The sequence below is a fragment of the Primulina tabacum genome, chromosome 6 (assembly GCF_025594145.1).
Source record: "Primulina tabacum isolate GXHZ01 chromosome 6, ASM2559414v2, whole genome shotgun sequence".
Lineage (NCBI taxonomy): Eukaryota > Viridiplantae > Streptophyta > Magnoliopsida > Lamiales > Gesneriaceae > Primulina > Primulina tabacum.
In genome coordinates this window covers 38632413-38645537 of record NC_134555.1, presented here as the reverse complement: position 1 = coordinate 38645537, position 13125 = coordinate 38632413, and the positions used below count along the sequence as shown (strand labels likewise).

At 34.4% G+C, this 13125-nt stretch overlaps 1 protein-coding gene across 2 annotated transcripts in view; it reads right to left on the bottom strand.

Annotated features, from left to right (window-relative positions):
* The window catches only part of LOC142549400 (callose synthase 10-like), a 41327-nt gene extending 29768 nt beyond the window's left edge, over nucleotides 1–11559 (bottom strand). The window contains exons 1-17 of one of the 2 annotated variants that reach the window (XM_075658329.1): nucleotides 11157–11559; nucleotides 8035–8132; nucleotides 7624–7787; nucleotides 6435–6558; nucleotides 6152–6262; nucleotides 5732–5857; nucleotides 4594–4683; nucleotides 4367–4464; nucleotides 4170–4287; nucleotides 3724–3852; nucleotides 3320–3396; nucleotides 3115–3193; nucleotides 2820–2912; nucleotides 2621–2723; nucleotides 2384–2507; nucleotides 1460–1646; nucleotides 1330–1382 (exon numbers count right to left, since the gene is read on the bottom strand). In XM_075658329.1, the coding sequence (XP_075514444.1) occupies nucleotides 1330–1382; nucleotides 1460–1646; nucleotides 2384–2507; nucleotides 2621–2723; nucleotides 2820–2912; nucleotides 3115–3193; nucleotides 3320–3396; nucleotides 3724–3852; nucleotides 4170–4287; nucleotides 4367–4464; nucleotides 4594–4683; nucleotides 5732–5857; nucleotides 6152–6262; nucleotides 6435–6558; nucleotides 7624–7787; nucleotides 8035–8132; nucleotides 11157–11364 (1982 nt within the window). In that variant the 5' untranslated portion in view covers nucleotides 11365–11559. Of the gene's footprint in view, nucleotides 1–1329; nucleotides 1383–1459; nucleotides 1647–2383; nucleotides 2508–2620; nucleotides 2724–2819; nucleotides 2913–3114; nucleotides 3194–3319; nucleotides 3397–3723; nucleotides 3853–4169; nucleotides 4288–4366; nucleotides 4465–4593; nucleotides 4700–5731; nucleotides 5858–6151; nucleotides 6263–6434; nucleotides 6559–7623; nucleotides 7788–8034; nucleotides 8133–11156 lie in introns of those variants that run through there. The other variant, XM_075658330.1, reaches the window with a different exon arrangement.
* Nucleotides 11560–13125: the final 1566 nt, after the last annotated feature.

Below are 13125 nucleotides of genomic sequence, written 5' to 3'. Positions count from 1 at the left end.
ACATATATATATATATATATATAGTGTACAAGTAGCAAAAATTTAACAAAATAATGAACATATTATTCAACCCTCTCCTGAATCAACAATAAAATGTTACAAAAGGTTATGCAGAACAATAATACAAAAACGTAAAACTTAATGCGCCACAAATTTCAGAGAATTCATCACTTAAGTAATCAACCCCGGTAACAGGGCTAAGCAATGCTCCATCTCTTCATGGAACCAATAACCAATCAAATTAAGATGCCTTGCTGGTAAACTGACTAGTGACCTAAATCTCCATGAACATCCATTCCTCTAAAGACAAGAAACATGCGGCATCAGCCACAAACAATATTCTGAAAAAGTAACAGCACGGGGTAACACCTACTCGGGCTTTGGTTCATCCCATGTCCTATGGAGTATACAGGAATATTTAATTACACAGCACATCAGTCCCTCTCTCCAGTGCAGAAAACATTTAGACCAGCGGCAAAATTGACTTTTTCCTTTAGTTAGCCATGATGCAATAGTTAGGTAACTACAAATAGCCTATGTATCAATTTGATAATTTATCAATACCCAACTACCAATCAATAGTTATTCTATAAATTAGCTGCTTATCTTTGCATGTTATCAATTGTAGATGCAAAATGATTTTCCTACATATTTGTCAATTGTAGATGCAAAATGACTTTTCATAATAGCAAAAGTCATGAGTTCCTACAAACTTTATGTCCCTCCACTTTAACTACCCCAGTACACAGGACAACTGAAAAGTTACATAAAAGGGATTCAGAGAACAAATTAACTTCATTTATTTATCTTGAAAGCGGTGGTGAAATATCATTTAGTTGGGGATTCAAAAGTTCGAGACCCAGTTGCTGATCGAATCTATGCGCAAAAATGAAGTACCAAAGACTGGATATGGTTGAAGGATGGTGGAATATGGAGAGGAATAATATATGACTCCTTGGATGATCTCTTTCTGGGGATGGTCAGAGAAATAGAAGGGAAACAATAAAAGCAATTGCTTGTCAAAAATTGTTAGGCGTTTGTAAAGACTTTTTGAATCCCATCACGAGGAGCATATGGTTTGTTTTTCCATCAAAAATGGTTCCAAGTAAACACCAAATTTGGTTGCTATTTGACTTGGAAAGCAGCTAGTCCGGCCTCATCAAATTATAGTAATAATCATCATGGATATCAATGTGCACCAAGTATTAGTGAAATTTGAATCCATGGTTAAAATCCCTCCCCATCCGACCCCTTCATTCAAATGCAATCTGAGGGAATTAACACACCAATTTCATTAATTATAATTATAAATAAATAAACAAAGCAGACCTTAGGTAATCGGTTGTCTTTTCTACAAGTCCTCGACCAACAAAATAGCGCTCCTGAAGGTTACCATAGGAGTCATAGAGCAGAACACTGATGATCATTATGAACTCATACTACAGAAAACAGTAAATACCTGATAAATCCACTTGAAAAATTGGAAAAAAGACTGATCAGACATTTCAGAGAGCCTGTGACATGAAGGCAGTTTGAGAAGCAGTGCAAAAAGGATGCGAAGACCAGCATATACGCCCAATACAAGTACATAAATCCGAAAATACAGTGAATCTGAGGTGTTTCTGTTTCTTTCCTCCCAAAGTTTCCTGAAAATTAACATTGTTATATGAGTTGCTAGTATAGGATAATAATTCTTTTCGAATAATAATTGTGCCCAAGATTTCAAATTTTTCCATATGATTTGGAAAACACATATTCCAACAAAGATTCAAATATTCTCCTAGACGGCAATCCTAGGAAAATTACCGACATCCGAGATGATGCAAAAGAGATGTCCTAAATGTGCTCTTTGTCCCAACTAGTGCGTGTTGTGTCGTAAGGATGTGGAAACACAAGATCATATGCTAATTCATTGTAAGTTCACTCATGCATTGTGGGCTAAGGCTTTGGAAGAAATGAGATTGGTTTGGGTCGTGCCGAAAACAACTCAAGATTTGTTTACTACGGATCTTGGACATATGCTCGGCAACAGAGGTAAAATATTTTAGAGAGTGGTGATCCATGGAATTTGTTGGGCAATTTGGTTAGAGAGAAATAGTAGAATTTTTGAAGAACTGGAAGACAGCACGGAAGAATGTTGGGAAAAAATCAAGTTCATAATAGCAAACTGGATTGGAGCGGATAAAGAGTTTCAGGGCTTATCTATATTTGATCTTCTACGAGATTGGTCTTATGTGTATTGTTAAATGAATGATTTTCTATTTCGTGGCAGTGGACCACTAGTCCACTTCTTGTAATGTAAACAATCATATATTAATAATATTATTATGTTTCTTATCAAAAAAAAAAAAACATGACGAAAAAACCAAGAGTATGCACTCACAGGTACATATATAGCACAAACACAGAGCTGAAGCCACACCAAAAGAATCTGATAACAAGTCTTGATATAGCCATGCCTCTGGCAGAAGTATAAGCCCCAAACATCAAGACAACATCCAAACAACCTAAAGGTCAAAAAATAAAGGCTGTTAAGAAATCAGAGAATATGGAAGCTGGGAAAAAGAAAAGTAAGTTCGGGATATCAAAGACGACAAAATTTAAAAATATAATTGCTTACTCTCAAAAAAATTCATGATAGCAAATGTCGGTCCAATGCTAAGCAAAGTTTTAAAGGTATTGAGATTAATCTTCCCCTTGTTGAAACCTATAATAGCAAGGGCCTGAAAAAAAATAGGGCGAAAAACCCAAGAGGTGGGGCGTATATCAAGCAACAGCATGGCATATGATGTAGAGTGCTGAAAAACATAGAGAATTACCTGAAACATTATGATCAAAAAGATCCACAAACGATGAAAACTCCGATAAAGGTGAAAAAAAGTCCGATGCTCAACAAATGAACTTTTACCCGTCTGTGATTTTAAAAAGTATATGTAAATTAAAAACAGATTACTGTTAAGTAATCATTCAAGCTCACAGTTAATGAAACATAATAATAGCAGATAATAGGAAAGGCCTTCAGGAAAAGCAGAAACAAAAGTTCGATTTACATTTCGCACATTAACATATGATGCAAGTAAAGAGAGAATAAAATAAATAATAATCAAAACCGACCCTTTTTCCTTTTCCAGGCTTCAAAAGAAATGGTGAATCCTCTTTCATAGGCCAACCCAACTCAAAGCATGCAGGAGACCTACACAAGCAATATGAATGAAATAAACAGGACTAAAAAAAATCCAAGAAGCATCCATATATATATAGAGAGAGAGAGAGAGATAGACAGATACAAACATACATACATACACACACATGCACATACCAAAAGTATTCATTGAAGTCATCATAATTCCGCCATTCTGAATGCGCAGCTTTCCCATTATTGTTATTTTCAGTTTCCTGTAAATGAAAACGTAATTTTGAAACGCACCCGAAGAAAAAAACAAAAAATTTATAGAAAGGATTTTTAAGGATAAAATTTTCTTTAAAATAATCAGGAAACATCTGTGAGTACTTAGCCAACCAAGTCCATATTGTTCAATAATAACTAACCACCAAACTTTTACTGAAGGTTTGAGAAATCGGCATCATTCAAGAACAGAGACATAAATTAATATTATGATTTCAAAAAACAGGGGCATCAGCTTTTATGTTCGGGTGCAATAGCTACATGTTATGCAAAACACGTGGGAAAAAATAATTAAAGCATATACCAAATATACTCACTTTAGACATTGTCGTATATATGGGAAGGATACATCGTTCTAGAAAGGTACTAGAGCCACTTTCACTTGTACAATATGCAGCTTTAATCGCATCGCCGTGATCCAAGATTGTATCCAATTCCCGTGCCATCTAAATAAACCAAGTAACAAATATCAAGATTGAACTAACATTTAAAAAATTTATAGTCAGATGTTTTTAAGATAATGTAATGAAACAAAATTTGCACTCGTAAACTACAATAATAACTATTTCATTTCCTATACATAACAACAGAAAACAAAAGGTGGACTCCATGCTAATTTAAATTACAAAAAAGGTTTATGGAAAAATAATCAAATTTGACAAACATAAGCAACAAAGGAAGAGATACTTTACGAGACAGTACATAAGAATACAAGATAACTTCTCCACATAAAATTTTCTACACATGGACATCAACAACATACATGGTGGAATATATAGCAGATGCATTCGGGAAGAAAGCGGACGTTTGCAGCTTCACCCCATATGCAGAAGTAGAGTGAAATTAGGAAAAGCTTTCTGTCCTTATTAATAGCTTCCAAACTGTAGCAAGTAACTGAGCAGAAATTAGATTGTATCAAATATTTGTAGATAATAAGATATAAGAGGATGTAGTAACAACCTATTCCATACGAGTCGAATCCGCAGGTATCTACACCATTTGATATAATTATCCAGAACTTTAAGGAAAACCTCTCTTATAGCTCTCTCATCTAGTTTCTGAAGGAAAGTCACACACACAGAGAGATATTAATATTTGTCATCTACGACATGATATATTTTATGAATGAGTTAGCACAGAACACTGGAACAGTACAATAAGAAGTAATAACTAATAGTACCACTCACTGGATCAGTCTCAACCGGGATGTCTAGTCGTGACTGTGCATTTGCTAAAGCAAGAACAACATGCTCACGTTGGTTCCTCACGTTGTCTTTCTGGAATAAGCAAAATCTAGAACTTAAATTAGTCAAAGGGAGAATAGAGAACGAATATCACCATGAAACAAGAAGCCATAGGCAATCATATCAGTCAATCATTCACGTATCAGCATAGCTGCCTACGTGGAGTGCATTTACAGGAAAACATTCTAAATAACTGAGACCACATAAATTTTACATTTTGATTTAGTCAATAAAGGGTTAAAAAAGTAACTCGAATAAAAACAATGGGAAAATTACTAAAAACCCCATTTCACCAACTTTCTTATCCAGAAAAAGTTACGACTTAAAAACACACTCCTGTACATTTTCTTACCAAAAAACACATTTGATCAAACTCAAGATTATCTTGTCCTCAATTACCCTTGATAGTTGATCGATATACTTGAAAGTTAAATTTTATCCAAAACACCTTAACTTTATGAAAAATATTTTAATTATCGTCAAGTAAAAATATTTTATGAATATATTTAATTATCTACAAATTATCAAATTTAATTACCACATAAAAATTCTTATATAAAATTTAATAATAACATTAAAGTTCAACTTAATTAAATCAAAGTTATATCAAATTAATTAATTAACATAATATTTTTACTAAAAACATATAAAAAGTTCATTTGAAAGTTTTTTAATAAAAGTTTATCCAAATAGACATTTTTAAATTGGAAACAAATTTTTTTTTACGAATATATGTTTGAATATAGCCGTGGACATACACTTTATCTTGTAAAAAAAATTTAAAAATTGTTTTATATTTTAAACAATACTCACCTTTTAAGTATGGAAATTTAGGAAGAGATAATATTAGATTAATAAATGGGCTTCTTGGCATAAAAATTAAGTAAAATAGATAACTTAAAATAAAACTTTTATTTCATGACTTTTTTTAACATGAAATTCTGTAGAGTGAATTTGTTAGTTGTTTTCCCAAAATTGATTGGATTGCCAAACTTTAACGTAAATCATTCAAAATTCAAAGTTTCAATATCATATACGCTAAATTCCCCCAACAGACAAAGGGACTGAAAAGAGATAAAACCTGAAAACCAAACACATATTCCAACAGGTCAAACATGTCCAAATCTCGCTGTCCAGAAATTTCAAAACCAGCTGGAAGTCGAGGAAACTGGTCAGAATATCGGATTGCTGACATGGCAGCCCTGACCTGCATAGATCATCAGCAAAACCAAATCTGAACAAATCGAAAATACTTCTTAAAAGTCTCAAGAGAATTCCATGACAGCAAAATTCGAAACACGAGAAAGAAAGATTGTCAATATCAAGAAATATTCATTCCACAGAAACACGAGATCTTAACATCCGATATTGGTTATAAAACCCAAAGATCACAAAATCATTCTACAAATTTCAAAAAGCACTTTTGACTTCATGCCTAGAAATGCTGATAAAATCAGGTAAGTGGCAGATGTATCGATTATATAATCGAGTATGAACTTACTTCTGGAAAGTACCCAATAGCATTGGTTAGAGACTGTGCTTCCAGAGGGACAATATTGTACGGGATCAGTTCTGCTGACATAGTTGCATCTGACTTTTTTATCCTTCTCAACTGTAACAATAACCACAAGAAAGCAAGTTTGGAGAAAACAAATTGTCTAGGAATGAGTGCTTTAACCCAAAAATAAATCAATCAATGGCGCAAAATAATAAAAGAAGCAAAGCAGTCGGAAATATATACATATCAAGAGTTTAAGAAACTGGGGAAGAAGGCAAGGTAATACCTCATCCGTGATTAGCCTTCCCACTCCATCTGAAGGCACATCTTTGCTAAGTGACTCCATCACCTCAACCAAAGCCCTCAGAGTAGCAAATACTCTTTTCATTTCCGAGAATCTAAGTTCCAAGCTACAACAGGTGGAGAAAACAGAGAAGCTGTAAGGATACTTTGCAAAGGTACCATATTCTGATAAGTATCAAGTAGCAGAATCGAGGTAAAATGGATGGTGTCTGCCCTTTGAAAAACTATTATTTAAAAAACATATGTTGAAATTGAACTGTTTTAATCGAAAAGGCTACACACAGAAAAGATACAGAAAATTTTAATCAGTGCCAGGAGTGAATAAAAATTTTGGTGGCTGCGTTGCAGATGTCAGGTAAAGTAACTGAGCAAAAATCAAGATGAGACAAAGGCGAAAGAAACCAAATTTCATCTTTCATAAAGCATGCAAGAATATTTATAAATATTAATATTCCAATAAGTTGTGTCTAAAGTTTCACTAAATCAAAAGGCCAGCATATTGACATTGCAAGGGAATTTCAAGAGAAGAAAAATAAAGAAATACAAAGAATTCAGAGAGTGCACGTGCATAGATGTAAAACGGTGGTATTTAGAAAATTTCACTTTTTGAATGGGCAGAAATGCTACATGCACAAGCCAGGTAATTTCGTTGGACTATATGAATGCACTACTAGTCATGAACAACCCACAAACACAACAGCCATATCTAGTTCTGTTTATTATTTTTCTGGAAAATACTTTTTTAAATATTTTCAAAAAAAATGGATAATATAATATATGTTTGGTTTTGCTTCTAAAGAAGACATCTTTTATTGTACAATACCATCTCATGCAGAAATATTTTAAATTAATGATATCATGTCATAGATAAATATTTTTCAATAATATGGAGGGCATCTAAAGTTTGAAAATATTTGGGAAGTAGTGATAGTTAAAAGGAAAAATAATAGATACATGGGAGATATGAGAATTGGTGAGAACGAGTTCCTGGTAAAATGCAAGGAGACTATAATATTTGACTTCATTTTTAGGAACGGAAAAGAGCAATTGGAAATAGAATCCACATTCGTCCAAGGTAGCTTTTGGAATGTTATTGATCACATGAGAACGGCAAAGGGGTGGCCAAGGGTAAACAAACAATAATGAAATAAACAAATTAGTAAATAACGCACTCTCCAATGTTAGCACTAAAATTTCCAGATTCGCGCCATCTCTTTTCCTCATTCTGGATGTCATCAACTTTGTGACGTCTCTTATACTGCTGATAAAAGTCCCACAACCGTTCAACATCATGATTACGATCTATTCGAGCACCATCCTTTTTGGCAAGCTTTTGCTGCAGCCAATGGTGAAGAGCCTAGTTAAAACTGTACTTCTCAAAGAAGAGTGCCAAGCACAACATGAAACTAAAGTCCTGATGATCACATGCGACTATCAAAATCAATTACAGAAGTTTTTCAGATCAAATACGATGCGTATAGCAATAAATAAATACAATATACTCCTATGACATGATTTCCTATATTCAAAAATTGCATCCAAGGCTATCAAAGACACGAGCATAGATGAATATGCTATTGTACCTTAATAACAGACATTAAACCGGTCTTGAACTGAAGAACACCCCTACCTTCACTGTTAGGGTCCAAATTCTGAGCCATACTGTATGCCTGCTCACATACTTCAGAACAAAAGTCAAGGCATGATTAAATAAACTTTAGATTGTCGAAGCAGATACCTGAACTTATTAACATGAAAAGAATGAAAAGAATAGCTATAACAACAAAGAAATCATTTACACAAAAAAATTGCATTCATGAAAGAATATCTGAAACCACTTTAAGACAGTTAATCAAGCAAAGTCAGCAAGGAAATCAAGCATGAGAGATTGACAGCAAATGGAGAACTCGACGGTAAAAAACATTTCACGTTTTTATAATTGAATCAATAATATTTTTTTGAGTAGAAATTTCGCAGGACTACCTAGAAACAATCAAACAAAAAGGTGATTTTTTCCATGATTTATGCTTGGAAGTAGGACAGTAAAAAACACTGGAAAGATATCTCCAAAGAAAATCACGAAAACAATAGGATCGCCATCAGACCAAGACATCAAAATTGACGGTATGAGTAGAAGAGTATCATTTGGGACAAATCTGCATTTTGTAATTAACAAAGAAGGCAGTCTTTGATGTTTGGAATAAGGACATCAAAATACATCGGATATATATCTCTAAGAAAATCACCGATATCAATATAGGATCAACATCGGACCAAAACTTCAAATTTGACTACAAAACAGGTAGGTGTAGAAGAGGATCACTCGAACCTAGTGAGAAATTGGAGTTGGAGTTATACATGTTGATTTGACCATGACTTTTTCCTTTTCTCTCTTTCTGTGCGGATCACTAGTCCGCTTTCTGTTATTATTACTTCTAATTAATTAAAATAATATAGTTTCCTATCAAAAAAAATTTTGTTGAGTCTAAAATTTGAAAGTGTCCTTTGGCTAAATTTTTTAGAAAATAAAAACAAATGAGAGCAATTAACTAATTCGGGAAAGCGAAGCAATTATGACTCATCACACTGCAAGCAAGGATGCATACAAGCTTTAAACTAATTATTGAAGTTCCCACAACGATTTGTTGGAGAACTTTATCTTTGCAAAGTGACCAAATGTGCGAAGAAATTCCAGGTGGAACCCGTTATATTAGGTCTTGCTTTGGACCTTACCCTGTGGGCTCAGAGCATGACAGTTATGAATACAATGGAAATCAAATTGATGAAACTACTCCCAGTTCTTACATATCAGTATGGGGTGACGAAACATGGACAATCAGACCTTTATCCAAAGAAATAATATAACATGAAGCGAGCAAGGGGGGAAAAGAATTTACAACAAATTGTGGGAATATATGCTCAATAATCCATCCTACTACAAATGCCAGCAAGGATACACAGAATATAATCCCACTCAAAGTTCTCGAGATATTTCAAAAATACCAGGGCTCAACTTTTTCAATAGAAACTGACACCAGCCCACCACTGTCATTGTCACTGGTAACATGATCAATATAATCCCCACTTTCTTATCAAGCATACACAAATAAGAAACCTCCATAAGCGGCATTTGTGTGAAAAACAAAAGCACTTCGAATATAGTTCTCCAAGAATTTAAACACAAATCAATAAGGTACTATACATCCATAGATTTATCACAAGCATCCTGTAAACTCTGCTGCACATATAAAATCAACGCACAACCATCAAGGTCTTGATACCAAAGCCTGCACCTTGGTATACCTTAAAGGCTCAAAGCCAATAAACCAAGTCCTCAATGCAAGAATTGAGAATCCAACACGAATTACAACATCACATTCCTTCACATTTGCTTGTATGGTAATGAATCTCTATTTTATTGTTGATCAACAGTTTGTAGCAGACATATTGGATATCATGAACAAATTTATTCACATAATTATACCCTACAATAAATATGGAACATATACATGTAGTTTCAATAAATATGGTAAGAATTTCATACTGCCACTGTCTTTTAGCAAGGTCACCCCTAGTTGAAATGATAATAAATTAAACGAAGTGACATAATTTATCACTAAACCCATATGGACAAACAAAAATGGTTAAAGAACCGCTTGGAGCCAGCTTGATTTTAATCCAAGTTCCCACATGCATGAGTAAGCTTCAAAGTTCAAATAGAGGTTGATTCAAATCTAATTTATTGATGGCTTTGGGCCTCAGCTGGCTTTGTTTTATTTCTATCACAATACTCATAAAAAATAGTATAGTCTACATTAACTGCCCACTCAAGTTAAAAAGAGGAATGAAATAAATAGATTTGTGTGAAGTAATGGCTGGGGATTTAATCATTCCACCTATGTGAAAATATTTCACAAAACTCAGAAGATCAAATTAAGAGAATAATCTTAATTTCAGTTTTCAAACATAAACATAATCTTCTCAATTTTTCCCACCATCTGACTGTTTCCATCTCATATCTTCCCTCGTCGTTTGGAAACCACTCCAATTAACCTGCCATAAAAATTGTTGGTCATGGCTGCCAACCCACATCATGCTCCAATTAGCAACTATTTGCTGAGAAATGAAAATCTCTGAGGACTACATGAAAAAAATGATTCTTCTAGAACAGAAACAAATCTTGAAACCATCTACATCCCTAACACTCAACAATCCTTGAAATTTCTTCAGTTTTTTCCCGTACTTCCGCTGAAATGCATTTATGTATGTCACGTTCAATTAATAATTTACTTGGGTGATATTTCACAAAATGAAATTGTTGACAAGAGTTTGCATTGCTTGTTTGGGATAGACTTCGATAGAGTCGGGCTCAAGCTACGGATCGAGACCAAAGTACAATTGGGGTACACAATGTTGGAACCTAACTCGACAATTGAACGTGGCAAAGCACCAGGTCCAATCCAACTAAAAAAAATTGAGATAGTGGCTGTTGGAATAGACAGTTTGAGCCCCCACTAACCTCAAAAACAAGTGTCCTTACTCAGTGCAACACCAGGTCTAAATTCAAGTGAAAACAATATTTCAGCTTGTCAACAAATTTATCACGCACATACGCTTCAACAAAGGATATGATAGCACCCAACCGAAACATTAAGTATATAATTCCACTGGCAGTTAAGAGCTCCTAAAAACATTTGTAACTCACGTATCCTTGCAACATTGGGATCCTGAGATTGAATCTCATCAGCCGCCTGCAGAATTGCCTCAACATTGGTGGTCCGCTGAAGCGAATCGGGAACGGAGCCTGCAATTCCACTGGAGGTCCGCTCGTGACCATGCCCGGTAGCCCGCAACTGGTCCCTCCGCAGCGCAGCACTCACCAATCTATTCCAGTTATCAAAAACCCTAGCCATAATCTAAGATATGCGAAGAAAACAATTCGAAAAACGCGCCAGATCTAGTTGAAATTGGAATAATTAGGGGTTTTAGGGCTGTCACATTTCAGGTTTTGGACGAAATTTTCAACGCGTAGTGTAAGTTCCGTTTTGCAACTCGCAAAGGCATGGGAAGCCGGAAAAGGCTAGTTTCCAATTTCTACATTGTAAACGGGGGTGTTAATTGTTTGGATATAACCCAAAAGATCGACCGGATTTTGAAATTTTGGTTTTTTTTCGGCTTTTCGATTTTTCGGTTAAGTTTTGGAAATTTTAGGTTTTTATGTATTGAAAAATCGAAACAATTTATGTTAAATTATGATTTAGTCCATAGGGTTTCCAACTTTAATAGATTTTAGTCCAAAAATTTCGGTATTTATAAAAATAATTTATTTTCAAATCCCATGTATCAAAAAGTTGTGGTCCGACCCAACGGGACTTATTTTCTTCCTCTTCATGACTTTTTTCTCAAATGTGTTTGTACATTGTCGGCGTCATACTCTCTGCTGGATCATTGCTGATTATCCTTAACCATCCTCCATCACTGTCGTCGAGATCACTGTATCGCAGCCACAAGCTCTTTTCCAAACTATAGCTGGAATAATGCTTATTCTATTGAAGTTTGTGAGTGTGATTCATTTTAGAATTTTTTTGATTACATGGGCTTATTTTGTTAATTCGAAAAGTTTCGCCAATCGAATTTTAGCTTCATCAAACAATAAATGATTAAGTTGTGCTTCAATTGGATGTTGATTTTTCCTGAGAAAAGTAAATGGCAAAGAATGAGAAAAGTAAATGGCAAAGAATGCTCATGGTACTCGTAATTGTGAACTTGATAATTAAAGTATATGAAAAGGGATTGTTGCTCATAAACGTACAGGAAATAAACTATAATATGTGTATCAAAAGTTAGTGTTGTGCTCTAGTGTTGTCAACACGAGCACACAACATGCAGCAGAAATTTATTATTTAACAACACGTAAACTTTTAATAAAGAAAAACCGAATTTAAATTATGCACAAATACGAATACTTGTGCAATGTCACATGACAAAAATTCACTAGAAAAATATTTAAATCGTTTACACAAAACAATACTAGTGAGAATAACAAAACCAAATTCCTTAAAACTCCAAAAAACTAAAAATGCATCAAAATAAACAACATAAAACTAGATGCATAAACCGAAGTTGCTTAAAACAAATAAAAGAACACTATTTGATCAACACTCTGCGTCAGTGTTGTCGACAGCAATTAGCAACACGGTAAATATATGAATTAATCACACAAACTTTTCACACGAAAATCTTCAACTCTGAAATGTGAGTGTGTTCAGAGACAAACTATAGCAGCTCTTCTGCGCTGCAAAGTGATCACACGATCACACAAAAACGTCTCATCAAAATAGGCTTGGCTCTCGTATTTTTCTTCCAAACAAGAACTCCTCGGTCGATCCTCTCAAAAGCTCACACCAAAAGACTCACCAAAAAGCTCCTACAAAAGTGATCATCCGATCACATAAAACTTCAGCAGCTGCACAATAAAGTGATCATCGGATCACATAAAAACTGTAGAGAAAATATATTTTAGGCTCTTGTAATTTCTTCTATGTTGAAAGCTCTCTCTCGTCCAAGTTGAAGTGATGTTTCTTTTATTTGTGTCTTTTACGTTGATTTTTTTCATGTTGACAAGCATGTTATTGCTACTAAACAGTTTACCATTGGATTGGCGAACCGACTGC